The following is an 18,953-nucleotide window of genomic DNA, read 5'->3' on the forward strand; positions in this document are numbered from 1 at the left end:
GTGTGAGTGAGTGAGTGAGTGAATGAGTGAGTGAAAATGAAAGAGAGGAATAGAGATAGAATGAGGGGAGTGAAAAGAGAAGGAACGTGAGAGCTGACGAGTGAAAGGAAGGAGCAGGGCAGTCACTGGAGGGAATGAGAGAAAGAAAGAACCAGCGAAGAAGTGAATGTTTGATACAGTATTTGAGGATATATACAGTTGCTTCTTTGTAACACTAATGTAAAGAATTGCCTTGTGCGCGTCAGGGATCACCCTTGAGGGTTCATGAAGCTATACTCGAAGGAACACGGAATCTGAGCTATGTTGCTGTTACTACAAATTAGCTGATTTGTACATGCTATGAGACGTATTGTCAGAGTACATTTTGCTTCGCCTCAGTTAGCACCGCTGTTGTATCGTAAGCTGTCTGCCAGGATGGCCTCTCGTTAGTATGCATCCGGTACTGATACTGAATGGTGTTCTCTAGAATTGTCTCCGTGGCCCTCATTATGTGAATACCCTGTGTGACTGACTGACAGTGACAAAATTTCCCTCCGGGTGTTATGGCTCAGTGAATGATAGCCTTAGAAACAGCAGCTTCTTTCTTATAAATACCACCCCCTGGTATCATATCCCGATCATCTACAAAAAATTTCTTCATCACTTTAATAAACATTTGTTGCCTTAACAGATTCTTTTCCGCTTTCCCCCATACTTACATACATCTCGCCCCAAAGAAGGCCTCCCATATAGAGTGACTTCTCTTCATCAGCACGCCTTGAGTTACCATCTTTCCTCATTTCTCCCTCCTCCAGCAGGCCCTGTGGGCTGCTGTGCAAACCGAATCTTCTCAAGATGTCGGAACACAAGGTCCCGAGAGTTATTGACTTTACTCCAGTGGTGAGACAGCATCTAGAGTGGTATAACTCATTTCTTCCAGCCTCTGAGGAGTTGTTCAAGCTTGATAGACACGCCTTCCGTCGGCATAGAGAGTCACAACATACAGTAAATGACTATCAAATGTTCTATACTGACATGGCATGCTATATCAATGTGAGACGGGAATATGAGCAGAATTTCCAGACCATCTGCTGTACGGACGACACAAGGCTGAGATTCAGCATCCGTGGAGGCGCCGAATTGCCACACTTCTGCTTGGAACTGCAACTCTATGGTCCTAAGCCGGAAAACAAGCAAAAGTCGTTCACCATTATTTGGACCGCCTTCGGGGACAAGGGTTTCGACGTAGACCGTCCTGTTAACAAACCAAACGAGAATCCTCGACAAGGTTGTATCCACACTTTCTCAAGCAGATTGCAAGGAGTGCAGTTTTCGTGGACGACTTTGTCCACAAGCGAAGCGGCCAAGTGCCGCGGGACACCCAATACCGACAATTATACCATAATCTGGGGCCACAGTGAAGCGCCGTATAGCATGGGATTCGATTTATCCATCGATGCTTTGGGATCTTTCTCGGCTGGTCAGACCCAAGCTGTGAACATATTCCGTCAGCTTCTGTCAGGTGATATGCAGGTCAGAGTGATTACCCGGGCACGCGGAAATTTACTAGAGAATTGGAAATTTTTGGCAGCGATGCCAATGCCAACACTAGGACCGTTTCCCCTCTATGACTGCAGATACGTCTCCGGGGGGTCCTGGTGCAGAATTGAAACTTTGCCGACCATCTCTGATCAGGCACTTGGCAATCATATCGGAGTTCGTGACCGTGGTTGGATGAACAAGCCCCCCTCCTTTGTTACTCCTCATGCACTTGGAAACCTCATGCCTTCGGTTTATCATTTCATAAATGAACGCCATTATGAAGTTATCAAAACAGTTGGGCTGTTGAGAGAGGCCGAATATCAGCGCACAACCTACTGCAACACATTCAATGGAAGCTACACATTTAGTGTGTACCCCATGTCTTCCGTTCACGGAGTACACACCGAGGGTGTAGATAAATATTTCTATGCCATATTGGATGTCACAGCAGTGAGGCTTCCATCGGACGTCTTCGTCGAGAACGAATCAGCCCTGCCTGAGCCTGGTACCCCAGTGACTGTGAGCCAACGAGCTAGGGATGGGACTTCGAAGGAAACATGGCTGGGTGCGGTTATCAAGCGCCCTAGTCTTCCCTCAAATATCAGAATACCATCAAGCCTGGTTGCTGTTCGCCTGAAGAGGTCTGACCAGACCCCGACAGGTGGTCACGTCCTAGAGGTGTCTGGCGTCGTGAAATTTGGTAATGAGCAGCCCGCGATCAGACAAGCAAGGCAAGCGATTAGGTACGTTATGTACGGGGATCACAACCTGAAAATCCCCAAGCACAACAATCTACGGGAGTTGCTGCTGGCTCATAACAACTCAACGATAAAAGACGAATTGCCTGTGCCGCCCCCCGCAGCTGCTCAAAACTATCTCGGCTCGATCCGTGCAACTCTCAATGACCAACAGATAGCAGCCGTTCAAGAGGGAATAACTCCTTCTACCTGCTACAAAAATTATGTCACTTTGATTACCGGTCCCCCGGGTACCGGAAAGACCAGTGTATCCGCTCATATTGCGGGATTCCACCGAAAGTGGCGAAACCCGGTCTTGATTGTTTGCGGGTCTAACTATGGCCTCGACGAGATAACTCGGAAGATACTCAAGCTCTTCAAGAAGGAAGGACTAAGAACTGATGGGATTTTTCGCCTAGATACTGAGCTGGGAGAAGACGTTGATAACCAAATGGCGCCTGAAATCGGTCATCCGCCGACGGAGACCCAGGGACATTTCAACTCTACAAGACAAAGCTTGCGGGATGCCGGCATTGACCCGAAGTTCTTGGAGCTCCTGCGTTTGAGCGTAGAGACAACGACTGCTGAAACCGACAAGATGCTTACGAAGGAGGTCTCATTGGGGAAGCATATTCTTCGTCGAGTGGAGCTGGCTGTGCAGTTGAAATCGCAATGGCCGCAAAGAACGCAGGAAGAACAGTCAGAAATGGCTCTTCTATGGAGCCTGTTGACGTACGAGATCTCGTTGGCGCGCCGCGGCCTCCTGTTTGCCGAGTCAATGAATGTGGACTTATCCTTACGTGGTCCATCGGAACTATTTGACGATCCGGAGAGCCCTGAGGATCAGCTGAAGTCTCTCGTGACTTCATACAAGCGAGCATGGCTGGAACTCCAGCAATTTTACATTGAAAGGGCCGCCATTGTTCTTTGCACGGCTTCGACTGCCGGACGAAAGGCTCTCAAGACTTTCAGTCCAAAAATCATCATAGTTGAGGAGGCTACGCAGATAAGCGAGAGCACCTCTGTCAGTCCTCTGATACGATTCTACCCTTCGGTAAAGAAAGTGGTCATGAGCGGAGACGTGGCCCAGCTCCCCCCTACAGTCACATCCATCTCCCAAAACGAAGCCTACAATTCGGAGCGACTGTCCCTATTCGAGCGGTTTCTCACCACCGGCGTGCGCCATATTCTGCTGACGACGCAGTATAGGATGCATCCATCCATCGCAAGGTTTGTCAGCGAAAGCTTCTATGAGGGGAAGCTTATCACAGATGCATCAGCCTCACGACACACGCCAGAAATGGAGACATTCATGACGCAACGGTACAACGTCGCCCCTGGGAGGTCCCACTTTGTTTCTGTCAAGGGTTCTGAAGTCTGGAGGCTGCGCCATGGCACATCACTCTTCAACCCCCAGTACATATCGGCAGCGACGAAATTCGTGAGAGACCTGTGCCGAGCCAAGTGCCCTCCTGGGGACATTCTTGTCCTTTCATATTACGCGGAGGAAAGGAATTTATTGAAGAAGCTTCTACACGATAAATTCCACCTCAATGACGTTGATGTGATGAGCGTAGACGCCGCGCAGGGGCGTGAGAAGCCCATTGTGATAGTTTCGACAACTCGACCAGGACGAGGAAACAAGCTCGGGCATGTTGCCGACGCACACCGAATGTGTGTGGCCCTCAGTCGTGCGCAGGGAGGGCTGATAGTGATCGGGGATGAAGGCATGGGGGGAAGCGCGAACTCTCGGGCGTTCCAACTGTGGCGCAATTTTATTTACCTTCACAGAAAGGAGAAGAGAGTAATTTACCTGGACAGTCTCGAGGACGTCCTTCGGGACAATCTAGGAGTCCCTAATGATGAAAGCTTTGAGAGATTGCAGTGAAGAGAGGTTCTCAACAAGAAGATTGCTTGGTGGGTGGTCGGTCGTCCAACTGTCGTACGCTTGAGATTGTCTGCCCCCATCGCCTTTTCTTCGCAGTTCAAATTGGCTTTTTTTTCCGTCCGTCCTTGCATATTTAACGATTTGTTTCGTTTGTGTCTTACATTTCTTTTTGTGTGTCTGCTATTTGGTCGGTACCTGATAACGGGGTCGACTGAAACCAATAGCCGGCTTAGTTTTAGTTGATTTACCAATATCATGGCTAGGATTCTAGCTCTAAATTCAATTTCCGACGTTTGGGATGGACGTTCTCGTGTAGCAGTATCTGTTGTGTAGTGTCCCCGGTAATCGCAATGGGCTACGAAGCAACTGCCTTATAACCGCACTCTACTAACCTTCCCTTGCGCAAAATGTCATGGAAAGAACCAGCAAGTCACCCTGATTCGTTTGTAAAAGAGAAAAGAAAAACGGATTTGTCTTAGGACACTGTTGCTAAAATCGAGCTTCGAAGGACCCCACAGTGGTCCAATTTGGTCGGTTTTTCCAGCGGGGGTCTCGCAAAACGAACACTACCTACCGTCTTCCCCACAGGGAATAGGATAAGTTTCCTTGAAGACCACGAATACCCATGATGCGAACTGGCGATGTGGCCAAGGTCAGTAAGCGGCGTGTGTATTTTTCTTCTTCTTTTTGCAAGGATCTGGTGTGCTTGGCCCCATTGTCTTCACCAGTAGTGCGTCAAAGGTCCTGGAAGGGGACCTTTTCTATGCCTTTAGTAGCAAATGCTTGACTTCGTGTTTTTTGCAGCTTTCCATATCGGTGGAAAAATCCAAAAACCATCTCCCCGCTTCGAGAGTAAGTGCGAGAATGCAAGGACAAAGATGAGAGGGAAGGTAACTTGCTCACGAGGAGCGTCGTCATCATCTCCTGCTTAGAGTACATATGTGTAAATATGTTTGGATACTGCGATCCTACTATACGGTGTAGTTCATTTTGTTCTTGTATGAGGATAGCTACTTTATAAACCTATTGTGAATGTCTCATGTTTGTCTCCCAAAGTAAAGCCGAGTTCTACGTCATATTCTGGCACAAAAGGGGGGTCTTTTATTTAAATAGAATCAAGAGAAAGATCAGTCTGGGAGAGATCAACGCAACTAGCCCAGAATACAACCGAAATAAGACGCAAAAATGCAGGACTTGAAATAACACCGTAGATGAAGTCTCTGCATGATCAATCAGCACTAAGGATGAATATCATTCTGGAAATAGATAGGAGCCGAATCTGGCACAGTCGCCCAGTTAGCCAGTCTAGCTGCGTCCTGATTGTGCAACTTGCCGATACGCCACAGATAGACATCTCTGTCGGCCTCATACCAACGCTTGACTTCCTTCAAAAGGGCCTCCCATAAGTCCCTATTCTTAATCGTTCCACCAATACCACTTTTCCAATCCCTCGCAAGCCATTTGTGGATCCACTTTGTTGCACCGTTTACAACATAACACGAGTCAGTAGCAACAATCAAGCTGTCAAAGGTATTCCCATCATGAGACAAGTATTTCAGAGCCGCAATCACAGCGCGCAACTCTGCACGAGTGCTCGTTTGGCTATGCTTAACTCCGGTTGGGCCTAAGATCTCAAGGCGACCAGACACCCCACCGGTAATGTTGCGTGATGGGTTCTCGGGCCTGTATACAAATGACCAGCCTGCTTTTGCAAGTTTTTCATCTGCCTTCCATTCATCATGGCAAGCGCCCGCTGTATATACCAGACATTGGTACTGGTTCTCCCTTCCCACAAATCGGCGGATCGGGGGCCTTTTCTCGGATACGAAATCCAGAGGTTTGAAGAGTGACCGTGGAGTATCCTGTGGATTTGGAGGGAGAAACAGCTGGGGAAGAATTGCTTGCAATTTGCATTCTCCGCCACTTAGATTGGCCTCAGGGGCACTATGTTCCCTGTCATACCCTGGGCTTGGCTTATCGTTCTCCTTTGATGAGAGTTTCAAGTTATCCATCTGTTGTCTGATGGCTTCGTCAGGTCTATTGTCAGTATGATTTTGACCAGCTTCCTCCATCCTAGTGCCCTCTTTCACATGGCTATAATCATCATGTGCTTCCTCCATTTTGATATCCTCTCTCAGGTATCTGTAATCCGCACAGCAAAAAGTGCAGACCTCGAGAAGGTGTTCGGGACACACAAATTTCCCACTATCGAGCATAAGCGGCGAGGAGGGTCGTTCGAACTTCATCTTGATGACGAATGAAACCTTGATGGGGCGTTGTGTGTGCAAAATGAGGGTAGATCTCTGGTGCCAAAGGAAACTAATCGAGGATTGTTCAAATAGCAAGTCGATTAGCAGGCAATGACACGGATATCGGTTTTTATAGATGGAATGGGAAGTACCAGGCTGAAGGGCCTGTACTTATGCTGCGAATAAGCATTTATTGGCTGGTCTTGGAGGTCCTCGAGCGCTTTAGGATTCTTTATTGCGCATGACTTGGCCTTGGTTAACTAACCGGCGTGGGCGACTTTCGTAGATGGAACGTCCTGTAGATGGAACGTGCCGTAGATGTTGGAATCTTCCATGGAACCCTGCTGAGGCCCGGCTTTCATTCACCTCAAGCATGCAGGCAGTGATGTTAGCTTTGGAAAGTATCTTCACAGCAGAAGTGGGATGGCGGAACTAATCAGTGCTTGATTTTCGACCAAAGCGGCAGGGCTCTGTTATTCACAGTTCTATCGATGCCTTGAATGCATTCTGCCGAAGGGTGCATATTTATTATTGGTGAATTATCGAATATGTGAAAGTTCTCGTCGGAGTTGACCAGCAGGTAGCATCATGTTCTTTTCCTTGTATCAATGGGGCGTTGGGCGAGAGATTCTCTGTCTGGGGGTGCAAATGAAGAGGAGCCTATTGCATTCTGGAAGAAGAACAAACGCAAGACCAACAACGTATTAGTGCCTTGCATCCCTATCTTTCTTCTCACCAAAATAGTCCGAGGGATTTGCCGATTATTAATCATTATAGCTAGCAACTCATTCCTCCGATCGGATTCCTCGATCGGACGTTGATCCTTATCCAGTTTCATTGTCTCCACTATTCGGAGTCGTTGACTCCTTCCAGAACCTGGTCCCTGGAAGGTGGATCAATCCACTCCAACAAGTTGAGCACGTAATTACGTGCGGATATTTGTCTCCTGGAATTCCGACTGGTAATAGTCCCACGTGCTATAGTGGGGAGCATTCCAATTAACCTTAACATCTGAGTGCAGATGGCGGACACGTCACACGGGCTAAAGTTTGCTGCTTGGCGGAGGGTCTCCCATCATAAGCACCGTACATGGCGAAAGCTCGAATATTGCCAGACTGGCCACGATCAAATCTTAGAAAACTTTGGCCATGCGTTGAGACCGGGACCTGTAGTCTGGATCCCAACAGGAGTCTGACAGGCTTTGACCATCGGTGGAAGAGGCAAAATGAGCGGACAGCGCGCTCTTCTGGGACAATCTGCAAACTGAGTGGGCGCCATTACGAGTTTGAGACCTAGTCATTATCATCAAGGAGCGGAACGGCTTGGCAAACCATTGTTTGCACCTGCCTTCGAGCTCTTCCCTTACGGAATCTGTCCGTAGAGTGGGTCATATCACGGCGCCAATCTTATCAATCAGTCACCGTGAGCAAGATATGGCCAATGAAAGCAGACCCACGCCACAGCTTCATTAATTTTAGCATACCACATGCTCCAACAAGACGAGATTTTCAAAGACGCCAAGAATATCATCGCAATCCTACGAAGGGCGACTTTCCTCAAACGGGATGCTTTTGCGACACTCGGAGAAACACGGGCATCTTATCTGATGGTATCTTCTTGGCACCATGGCTCCGATCGGTGGGAACAGAAGCTTTAGCTTGTCTGAACAAGCTTGATGCCTGCCGCTGGCTGTCCTATAAAGGCTGTGTCGATCAGCCCTTCTTTCGTTTTCCGCCTTGTGTTCTTATTCCACGACGGAAAATCTGTTGGGTATCCTTGCAAACCGGAAACATCGACTGCACGAAGGCTACGAACATCACCCAACGAAGCGTGCACCTCATAGCGTCTAATTAGTGGTGTGTTTACCCACGGCTTGCACAATGGCGAGCGAAAAGGAAACCACCGAGGTTACAGCTGCCGAACCTTCCGCCTCCGACTCGTTTCATTCGACAGACAACATGGCCGTGGACAATGCGGATGGAAAACGGCCCCCGCCGTTGGTCGCTAAGCTGGTGGCTGTTTTCCTCATTTCCTGCATTAGTTTCGGGTCCCACTGGAGCAGTGGCGTTACAGGAGCGATGAAGAGCACTTTGAAGAAGGTCAATACACACTGCTTTCGACACTGGGGAAAGTACTTACCTTGGGTATAGAAAATGGACATCACGAACACCCAATTCTCACTATTAGAAGCGAGTGAAAACTTTATGGCTACTGTTCTTCTTCTGGCGGGCGGTATCGTTACCGACCGTGTAGGAGGTGCTAGTGAGTATACTGAAACTTTGTCGCATAATTGGCATTGACTAATCTGCCAAGGGATGATCGTCTATGGCAATATCGTGTATACCATTGGATCGATATTAGTAGCTGCTGCGACCACAGTTCGATCCTTCAACTTCATGATCGGCGGGAGGATTATCCTTGCCCTGGGTGACATTGCCACCCAAACAGCACAGTACAAGATGTTCTCCTCCTGGTTTCCTCCAAGCAACGGATTCGCCTCGACTCTTGGTTTTGAACTGGCAATTGGCAAGGTAAGCATATCACCACATGCGGCGCATGATGAAGCTGACCGATACAGATTGGAGGGTTTGTAGGGAAGTCAACGGCAAACATCATCGCCAAGGTATGGATCCCGTCGACAGTGAAGCCAATCAATATAATAACAATCAACAGAATACCGGTGATTTTGCATGGGTCTTTTGGACCTCCGTCTTCATGAACCTTTTCACGAACGCAGCAACTTGTTTCTTCTGGCTGTTTAATCGTTACTGCGAGAAACACTTCCGTGGTCGCGAAGACACGGCAACCCAGGAAACCTTGACAGAAAAGAACAAGAAGTTCGAAATCCGCAAGATGTTCCAGTTGCCATGGATGTTCTGGGCTGTTCTCGCCTTTTCAATGTTTCAGACGAGCACCGCCAGTGTCTTCAGCTCGAACGCCACAGAGTTAGCTCAGAAGCGATTCAATGTCGATGCAATCAAGGCGGGCTGGTACAGCTCTTTGGCCCAATATGCGGGTAGGTCATCAGCTGAAGCTATATATATCAGTCATCGCTGACCAGAACCAGGCTTCTTCCTTGTGCCCTGTTTGGGAGTTTTTATTGACATCCTCGGCCATCGTGCCTCTGTCTGTAAGTAGTGAACCTATGCTTCTAACCTACAATTCACTCACGGCTTGTCATAGTATGTGTGTGCGGATTAGGGATCTTCATCAGCATGGTGCTGGTGAACTTCGCCGAGTCCAAACAAGGGACAGCCGCAGCATTCGGCATGTACGCCGTTGCGGTATCTCTGGGCCCTACATCTATCATCGACGGCATCCGTACGACTCTCTGGCATCAATCAGTCTTTGGCTCTGCGTACGCACTGAAGGTTACCATGAATAACGCGTATGACCCCTTAGTAACCAAGTGAACATATCGAAACAAGGACTGACCAGATGATTCTAGTATGACAATTATCATCGGCATCATTACAGGTGCGCTTCAAGATGCTGATAATGATTCCTACCGTCGATCGGTGAGGGTCTACCTCTTCCTGGCCATCTGTTGCGCGATTGTCTCCATCCTGCTCCTGATCGGCTCCATGATCGGCCGGGATCTGGCTCCCCTGCAATGGACCCGCAAGCGGCGCCTGGCATCAGGGCCCGAATACATCGCCAAACTTCGAGAGCATCATCTGGTGACGCACTACCAGCGTAGCAGGACGATCTCGATCTGCTGCTTCACTGGTTTGGTGTTGCTTGTGATAGGAAGCTGGGCAGCATATATCTGGGGGGCAGTGACGGGAAACAATCCGTCATAACACTCTTTCAGTAATATTGTAGATTATGATGCCAATAATAATGATAAAGACTTTCTCTGAGACGTGATGTTTGAAGTGATATGTACAAGTTATAGAGCAGAAGACGAGATGAAATGGTGGCTGCCCGGGGCACCACACGCTAGGCTAGATCGGGTCTAGCCGTCACCTGGACTGGAACTAAGCCAAGATCGGCCGGCTGCACGACTCCGGCCGATCTCCAGGAAAGCTGGGCGTCTTTGCAACAACTGGCCATTTTCCAGCCGATTCAAGTATTTAAAGCAGAGTACCTACTAGGTTCCTTGGGTGGCCAGAATCCCCGGCGATGCTCGCAGTTCTTCACTGATAGCTTCACGGCGACCGGGGAACACGACGCCTTTTCTCATGTTTGTTGACTTGGCTTGCCGGATAGAAGGATTTAAGCATCCCCCCGCCAACATCCATGAGACATTTGCCCAGATCGACTTTTGCTCTGAGAAAACTCCCCAACCCTGTTCCTTGTCGATTGTACCTCTAATCTCAAGTTTTAAACGACCGCTGCTTCACCTAATATTCTACCTGCCAAGGTCGCTGGGGACACTTGGGTGCCAATGCGTCTTCCACCCGAAATTATTCAACTCATTATTGAGTCTATCATCCCTCCAGATCCACCGGTGGCCTATCCCGACTTTTCAGGAGAAATCGATACTCTAGTCAGCTTGACATTAGTTTCACGATTTACTTGCCAGATAGCGAGACGGCTCCTCATCAACCACTGTCTTCTCATTGACGATGAATATTTACTGGGGCAGCTGCTTGAATGCGAGCCACCGGAACTAATCAACCGAAGGCCAAATTATACAGGAGCACAAGTACAGAAAAATACGGCTGCTGGCCTTGTACTGGTGTTGGAGGAGCCCGATCGGCCCCCGGTTGCGCGAGACATCGAAACGCTTTCGTTTCACCTTTGTCACCGCTTGACCAGGCTGGTGATAGATCTCCCCCTGCGCTTCTATAACCCCTCAATGCCCGAGTTAGAAGTGCGCCCTATGCTACGCGAAGCGTTCATGCGCTTGACATTGTTAGAGGAATTTTGTTCCGCCGCCGACGATCTCTGCCTTGATACGCAAAAGCTACCTTACATCTGGGAGACCCCTTCCGACCAGCTGGAGGAGGCTGATTATGAACCAGCGGTGTGGTCACTATGGCCTCGTCTGCGCCGTCTTGCCTTGTGCGAAGTCGATGTCACATCCATGCAATTCATCGGGGGGCTCCGCCGATGTTCGAAATTGACACATCTGGTCCTTGTTGCACCTTCTGGCTTGGATCGCGATGTGCGATCTGGCTGGCAATCGACGGACTTCTTGCCCTCACTCGAGCGGCTCCTGATTGCTGATTCAGCCGATGAGTTCGAAATGGTGAGTGGCAAGGACCATCTCGGGGAAGACAAAGGCTTCGTAGGGCAACTGTTCCAATGCTACAAGTCTCGAGAGTTGGAAAAGCAGGAATACTATGGCAAAGACGAAGAAAGCGTCGCGTTCGACTCGCTGGTTAAGAAAATAGCTTTTCCCGTGCCGTCCTACCGTAAGGGAGATGACGATATCATCTGCCACGGATGGCTCCTTGACGCCAGTATAGACGGAACCATTTGGACTGAACCATATGGCATCGGTAATCGATATATGTTAGCAAGGAATACATATACGTGATGCTAGACCCAATGAACTGACCATGGTTGCTGATGGGCGATGTGGCCAATCGGCCTCGGCTCTGCGGGGGAATGCCGCCCGGGGCTTTTTCCAATCCTTCGGCTTACCTCCACTTCCGCCTCACTAATCCTCACTGGCTCGGTAGCTTGCGGGATTCCTCCACTGCTGATCGCTGACCAGAAGGGCTTCTCCCTCTGATCCCATCTCAGCTCCGCTCTTGGTTTTGTCTTCTTTGCTTTTTCTCCTCATCTCAGGAGACTAACGGCCCTTGAACCCACCGGTGTGGATGATTCCCGCTCCAAGCTCGGTCGCAACCGGCAATCAATTGCTCCGACCCTGCATTGTCGGGTCGTTTCTGCCTAGTGTATGCGGCTACATCCATAGCCACATTGCTTATTTGGCTCCAAATTCGTGGGTTACACAACTATGGAGAACTCTACCGACAACCGAGCCATGGACGGGGTATGGACTTGTCAGTTCTGCTCAGCAGTCTTTCATCGCTTAGACCATCACAAGCGACACATAGCTACCCGTATGATACACACACTGCATGGAATGGAATACCGTGGGTGGTGCTGATGATTGGCGTTAAGATAGCTCACAGAAGCCGTTTAAATGTGGTTTCTGCGGCTCTCATTACAAACGAGGGTGCGTATGCTATGCATGATGGCTCAGGGCACAAACTGACGTTGGAGCCTTGTTAAGAGACGTTCTACGGCGACACTGGAAGTCTTGTTCTGCTCGTATACACGCCGGCCAGGCCATCCCAGGGCCTCGAATTGGCGGCAAAGAACGACATGCATGTGATGTCTGCGCAAAGCTAAAGAAATCCTGCAATGGCGGGCAACCATGCTTAGAATGCGCCACGCGGAAGAAGGATTGCTCGTACTTGCGACTGCAGGAGAGCGGGGGATCTCCGCGCAGCCAGCACAACCCTGACTCACTGACACTTAACCAATTGCAACCCGAGCCTTTACAATCAATGCCTGATCTAACACGTTCCACATGGGACCTCGGGTTCCAGCCGTACTATCCAACTCACCAGTCTCGTCTGAAGGCTTGCGCCTTACGCGATGGCAGGTGAGTGTGCTAGCGGTCTACACGACCGCGTATCAGACAGGGGCGTCAACTAAAGGAGCGGCTTTGTATGGAAGAAACGATGTACTTGGGATTTTGGAACAATAGCGATTACACGGACCGGGCGTTGTGAATGTTACTACTACTATAATGTATATAAAAGCCAAGCTTTTGCGCGTACTACGATTACATGGCTATCAACGGCATATGCAATGCCAACAGGCATGGCGATGAGGACAGAACCTGCCTCGGTCTAAAGAATTTACTATTTCGACCATACTGCCCTCGGACAGGCAAATCCTCGGCCATGAAATGAGACGGTGATCTGAAGTTCCATCTCCGACGGGATTCCCCCACCGCTATGCTCGGACCATGCCTTTGAGCTGCAACAGAGTTGGCCACAGCTCCCTTACAACCAGTCCTTGGTGAGATCAGGCAGATAAATAGTACGTGCATCCCACCTCTCATGCTCCTCGAATTTATCATCAATCAGTCCAACATCATAACCTTCAGACAACTGCAACCCCAGCGACTCGCAGCGCTTTACTCATAAGATGTCCGCCATACAGGAAACTCGCGTTGAAGATCACTTCAACAATTGGCCCAATGTCATAGGCGTAAGTCAACCTGACTAAAATCTACTTCTCGTCCCTCTGCTAATTTCGCTCCCGCAGTTCGATGCCAACTACGAGGAGAAAACTCCTATCGAGCTCCCTGTCGAAGGCCAGATTCCCGCCTACGCAGCTGGCGTGCTCTATCGCACCGGACCCGGCAAATACAAGGTCGACACCGTCAATGGCGAGACATTCCGCGTCAGCCACTGGTTCGATGGCTTCAGTGAAACCCACCGATTCCAGCTCCTAGCCCCAGACAGCACTCACCCATCGATGCGCGTCTTGTACAACTCGCGCTTCTCGACCGACGGTCTCATCGAGGAGGTCAGACAGACCGGTGAGATGCACAAGATCAGCTTCGGCCAAAAGCGAGACCCCTGCAAGGTCGTATATCAAAAGGTCCAGACGGAGTACGAGCGCGAAGAGAAACCCACTGCCTCGACCGCCAACGTCGGAGTCACTCTGAGCATCAACATGCCAGGCCTCGGTGATGCCTCTGCCACCAACCGCTGGGACACGTCTTCCGGGATCAAGACCCTGCACGCAAAGACCGACTTCAACGTCTTCAAGCAGCTCCATCCAGAGACCCTAGAACCCATCAGCCTCGCCAGCCAACAAAACCTGCACCCCGACCTGAAGGGTTCCGAGACCGCCGCACACGCCCGTTCCGACCCCAAAACAGGAGACGTCTTCAACTACAACCTCGAGCTGGGCCCAACGTCCACCTACCGCATCTTCCGCGCCTCCGCCTCCACCGGCGAAACCACCATCCTCGCAACCTTCCCGGGAACCCCAGCCTACCTCCACTCCCTCCTCATCACCGAAGACTACGTCGTCCTCTGCGTCTGGAACGCCCACATCTCCCCAGCCGACTTCGGCTCCAACTCCAAAAGCTTCCTCGACTCCATCAAGCCCTTCGACCCCACCCTCCCAGCAACATGGTACATCATCGACCGCACCGGCGAAAGAGGCCTCGTCGCCACATACACCAGCCGTGCCTTTTTCTGCTTCCACAGCATCAACGCGTGGCAGGAAACCAACCAGAACGGCGAAACCGACATCGTCGCGGAGCTCGTCACCTTCGACACCGCCGACTTCATGCATAAACTCTACTACGAGTACCTCCGTTCGGATTCTCCCATCGCTAAACCCAGAACAGAGGCGACTTGCTCTGCTGTCTCTCGCTTCCGGCTCCCTGCTATCCCATCATCAACACCAACCAACCTTGAATCTCAAGAGCAGCAGCAGCAGCAGCAGCAGCTCCCAGAAGCCATCCTCGAATCCACCTCCTGCAAATCCCTCTCCCCCGAACTCCCCACCATGCACCCCGCCTACGCCACCCGCAAACACCGCTACATGTACGCCGTCGCAGACACGGGCAAATCCACCCTCTTCGACAGTATCATCAAATTCGACAACGAATCAGGCGAGGCGAAAGTATGGTCCCATCATGCCCAGTCTCCCGGAGAACCAATCTTCGTTCCGAACCCAGAGGATGGTAAGGATGAGGATGATGGAGTGCTACTTAGTGTAGTGCTAGATGGGATGACAGGGAAGAGTTATCTACTTTGTTTGGATGCGAAGGATCTGGTGGAGTTGGGCAGAGCGAGGGTGAGGGGTCCCGTGGGGTTCGGGTTTCATGGTCAGCATGTTCCTGCGAGGAAGGGGTTGCCGACGGGGGATTATTAGGATGTAAATGTGATGGGTTGGGTTGGGGTTTCTTTGTCTGCAGGATTATTTAGTAGTAGTGTGAGATTGGGCAGGGGTTGGAAAGGAATAAGGGTCTGTGCACTTAAGTGACTGGATTTGGGATAACTTTTTGCGATTTGTCTGCCTTTGGTCTGATATTTATTGGGCGTTGCCCTTGTAGTAATGATGACTGAAGAGTACAATTAGTTGTGTGATGTTTATCAGGATATTGTAGTCAAGTAGCCAGTGTCCATGTTGCATTATATTTATGCCTGCTGATTCCCACGTGTTTCCTCAACATAACGTCTGCCAGGTAGTAATAACAGTGCTAGGTTCGGTTCACATTGTGCCAGATTTTACTCAAACTTCCAATAAAACAACTATTACTCATTACCCTAATTGGTAGTCAACTCTGTGTATATTCAATCTGTTCTATACTGTACTAATGTCTACTAGATAAGATGCCATCATAGCATGTATAAACCCCCCACCAGGCAGTGGCTTTGATCACCAGCTTATCAACCCACTAGCCAACGAATACCTCAACAAGGACATCGTTACTCCACCCAGCCTTCAACCCCATCTCCTTCCACGCCGTGAGAATATCCACCGCCACCACTCTCCCCTCCTTACCCCCTTCCTTCCAAACAGTCTTCTTCGGCACGGGTCTCCCCAGAATCATGACCATGAAGTTATCATCAATACTCCAGTCTGGCAAATCGGAGAAATAAATCCCCAGTACTCCCAGAGCTTTCAGACTAATGTCAAACCGCAGTCGACCGTTATCTTCCACGTATATATCGGAGAATATAATTGCTGCTGCGCCGGTCATTTTGCCGATTAGGCCTAGAACTGACACTTTCGTCTCTGTTGTTGTTGCAGTTGAGCCTCGTCTCTTAGACTTCAAGTCGAAGGTGTAGGTTGGGTATGTTGTTAAGATTTCCCAGCCCTTCGGAGGCAGAGTTACCGTCACTAGAGATGATTCTGTGTTCGGAACGCGCAGGTCCGAGGCAATCATACCACTGGTGTGGGCGCGGATGATATACTCGCCTTGAGAGTCTTGGTGGATTCCTGGGAAATCTAGGAGGTGGGTTATGGTGGATTTCTCGGCGGTGGAGATGTTGAAGAGACCTAGGATGCCGCTGCCGGTACGGGCCCATCCTGTGTAGGTGCCCACCCGCACTATGTGGCCTTCGTTGTAGTCGTGGTAAATGTCCATGGCACGGCCGATTAGACTAGGGCGGAGGATTACGGTTCCGTTGTGTACGGTTGTGGCAGTCATTTGGCCAATCAGGGAGACGTCGTGCTTGCCAGGCTCGTCGGTGATGTATACTGGGCCTCCGGAGACGCAACGTGCCGCGGCGTGGAAACCGGCGTACGGGTGGCTGGTTTGGAACATGTCCCAGTCAGGGACGACATTCAAGTAGCGGGTCAGCAAGGCGTTGTGGGCGTTGCAGAAGATGTGCCATGGATGGGATGACTCGATGTTGGGGAAGAAGTCGTCTGAGTTCCGGAGAGGAATGGTAGGTTTGGTTGTTGGAAGTTGTGAGTGGAAAATGGCTTGTGGGAACATTGACATGCAGGATATAGCCCTTGAGCTGAAGTGTTTCAGCGTGGAGATGGACCATGCGTCCTGGTAAGCGGTGATGAATCTTCTCCGGTCATCAGGGTCTTTGATCAAATCGAGAAAGAATTGAGCATCTGCCTTGACAGAGTCGACTCCAATAGAGGCAAGATATCTATAGAAGTCATCGTAGAATTTTTGGACGTCATCCGGGTCAATTGCCAGCACTGAGCCATCCTCGAAAGCATGCGAGATAGCACCTCCCACAGCAGGCACTTTGATCTCAACTCTTTTAGTCTTGTAATTCTTGGCAAGATCACCTTCCGATGAAATTCCTCCCCAGTATCCGAGTATTGCATGCCAGACTGCGATGTGTTCGATGTTTGGGTGCTTTTGACGGATGGCTTCAATGGTCTGTTTAAACCCTTTCGGGAACGCAGCTGGGTTCCCTTCAAACTGCCTCCAGCCTCTCTTGAATTGTGAATCTGCCTCGTCTAGTGTTTGCCAATTGTCGTCGATAATCAGATTAGCTATCTGGATCCCGTGAGACTTCAGTGAGTCAAGGCCACGAAGGATCTTTTCTTCCGTCAAATCCTGACCGAGCCCGTTCCAAGTGCAGTAGGTTAAGCCGTCATACCATTCTGCCATCCACTGTGCCTTCACGTCTTTCTCTACTACCACTATATCGTCTGGTGGTGGTGAAACAGGGGCTTGTTTGACATCAGGTGCCTCCTGCTCGGCATATGGCCTTGTGAGCTTGCGAGCTTCATATACGATCGCGCTCATTGCAACCTCATAGTCCTCTGCAGCTGACGCTAGGATCTGGAATGTAGATGGTTCTGGGTTGTCACTGAGTGATTTGACGACCACTTCCCCGTTTTCGCTTGATCCGAAAGTCGTCAAGACATCATCCGTTCCAGACAACCCCAGAAGCACGAGATGTACCCCATCAGTCCGCAGAAACGAGCACAATATGGCATCTTCGGACAATTCAAATTTTCCTTTTCCATGTCTTGGTCCCAGCCATGGAGCCCAGATCCGCACCAAGGAGAAATACCGCAAGATTGATGTTGGCAGTCCAAGCGTCAGCTCTTTGTACCCGGACTCGCCCGCCTGAGCTGGCTGGGTTTTCCCGGAAAGATGCCACAGGTTCGAACCAGGCGACTCGCTTTTTCTTGGCTCAATGTCAATATCTGCAGATATACCCTTGAAGTACTTTCCGAACTCCGTTGCAGTCGTCTCCAGCGAAGTGAACCCCGGCTTTTGTGAACCAAACACCAAGATCCCATCACTTGCACCCTGTTGCTGGTTTACCCACTGCCACTCAGCATCTGGATTGATCCGATAGCGGACAGTGAACTGTGCATGTCCAGCCTCTGATGGAAGAGCTATCTTTCCTGAGAAGACATTACGGAAGTAGTTATATTCGTCTTCGCTGCCGTTCATGAGTGGTGCCACGGTAGACCCGCGACTCTCAAGCGAAGTTGCAGTCCACTCAGAGGTAGTAATGTTATGCCATACTTGAATATCCCATGGCTGCACGGGGAATGATGTGCTTGACTCTAGCACTACGGTGAAATTGATCTATCGGGATCAGCTGTTATTCGGCAATATGCTAGAAAACGGAGGTCATTCTCTACCGTATCAGGTTCCGTGGACCCCCTTTGGTGACATGTTACCTGACCCAAGGGCGGATAGCACGTCACTCGAGCAAGCAAACTCATCTGTGCCGGACGAATGAATTTGATCTGGGACTTCTTGATGTTCTTGCGATCGGGTCCGTAGATCGGCAAGGTCGATCTATGTCTTGTGTTGGCTTGCATCTGGACGGGTTGCCGGAGCTATTGACAGGGATTGAGTATGTAAAAGTATGGTTAGTCGGAAGTGATGGAAAGCTCACATCAGCTTGGATCCATGGATGGAGAAAGCTGAAGTCGTTGCGGTGACGATGATGAAAGAAGTGGAAGGTGCAAGATGAGGTGGCGATGCGGGGAGGGGAGCCAATCCGTATTCTTGATTGGCTTGCATCATTACCTGCAGTCTACTAGTAGTATCTAGTCGAGGATCAACTTGATGGAGATGCTGGCTTCCATGGTAGAGAATTGGCCCTTTTCCACGAGTACCTT

At 50.0% G+C, this 18,953-nt stretch overlaps 5 protein-coding genes across 5 annotated transcripts; 3 read left to right on the forward strand and 2 right to left on the reverse strand.

Annotated features, from left to right (window-relative positions):
- The first annotated feature begins 407 nt into the window (after positions 1–407).
- Positions 408–4,437, forward strand: ASPBRDRAFT_676287 (DEAD/DEAH box helicase family protein). The gene has a single exon (XM_067628931.1). It carries the CDS (start codon positions 835–837, stop codon positions 4,144–4,146), a length of 3,312 nt encoding a protein of 1,103 aa, XP_067478488.1. The 5' UTR covers positions 408–834; the 3' UTR covers positions 4,147–4,437.
- Positions 4,438–8,275: 3,838 nt separating this feature from the next.
- On the forward strand, positions 8,276–11,883 carry ASPBRDRAFT_127462 (putative MFS transporter; the record flags this gene model as incomplete). Its single annotated transcript, XM_067617971.1, has 9 exons — positions 8,276–8,494; positions 8,546–8,657; positions 8,709–8,926; positions 8,974–9,018; positions 9,069–9,411; positions 9,463–9,525; positions 9,579–9,804; positions 9,844–10,129; positions 10,762–11,883. 9 exons carry the CDS (start codon positions 8,276–8,278, stop codon positions 11,881–11,883), a joined length of 2,634 nt encoding a protein of 877 aa, XP_067478489.1.
- A 1,174-nt stretch (positions 11,884–13,057) lies between these two features.
- On the reverse strand, positions 13,058–13,606 carry ASPBRDRAFT_606673 (uncharacterized protein). Its single transcript, XM_067628257.1, has one exon. The coding sequence runs from the start codon at positions 13,444–13,446 to the stop codon at positions 13,147–13,149; it is 300 nt and encodes a 99-aa protein (XP_067478490.1). The 5' UTR covers positions 13,447–13,606; the 3' UTR covers positions 13,058–13,146.
- ASPBRDRAFT_196758 (carotenoid oxygenase family protein) lies at positions 13,515–15,263 on the forward strand (the record flags this gene model as incomplete). Its single annotated transcript, XM_067621024.1, has 2 exons — positions 13,515–13,577; positions 13,635–15,263. The coding sequence occupies 2 exons, from the start codon at positions 13,515–13,517 to the stop codon at positions 15,261–15,263; spliced, it is 1,692 nt and encodes a 563-aa protein (XP_067478491.1).
- A 486-nt stretch (positions 15,264–15,749) lies between these two features.
- Positions 15,750–18,780, reverse strand: ASPBRDRAFT_44165 (putative raffinose synthase protein Sip1). Its single transcript, XM_067625131.1, has 2 exons — positions 18,468–18,780; positions 15,750–18,411 (listed from the first exon to the last, which is right to left on the reverse strand). The coding sequence occupies exons 1-2, from the start codon at positions 18,648–18,650 to the stop codon at positions 15,790–15,792; spliced, it is 2,805 nt and encodes a 934-aa protein (XP_067478492.1). The 5' UTR covers positions 18,651–18,780; the 3' UTR covers positions 15,750–15,789.
- Positions 18,781–18,953: the final 173 nt, after the last annotated feature.

This window comes from Aspergillus brasiliensis, assembly GCF_001889945.1.
Source record: "Aspergillus brasiliensis CBS 101740 unplaced genomic scaffold ASPBRscaffold_7, whole genome shotgun sequence".
In the NCBI taxonomy this organism is placed as follows: domain Eukaryota; kingdom Fungi; phylum Ascomycota; class Eurotiomycetes; order Eurotiales; family Aspergillaceae; genus Aspergillus; species Aspergillus brasiliensis.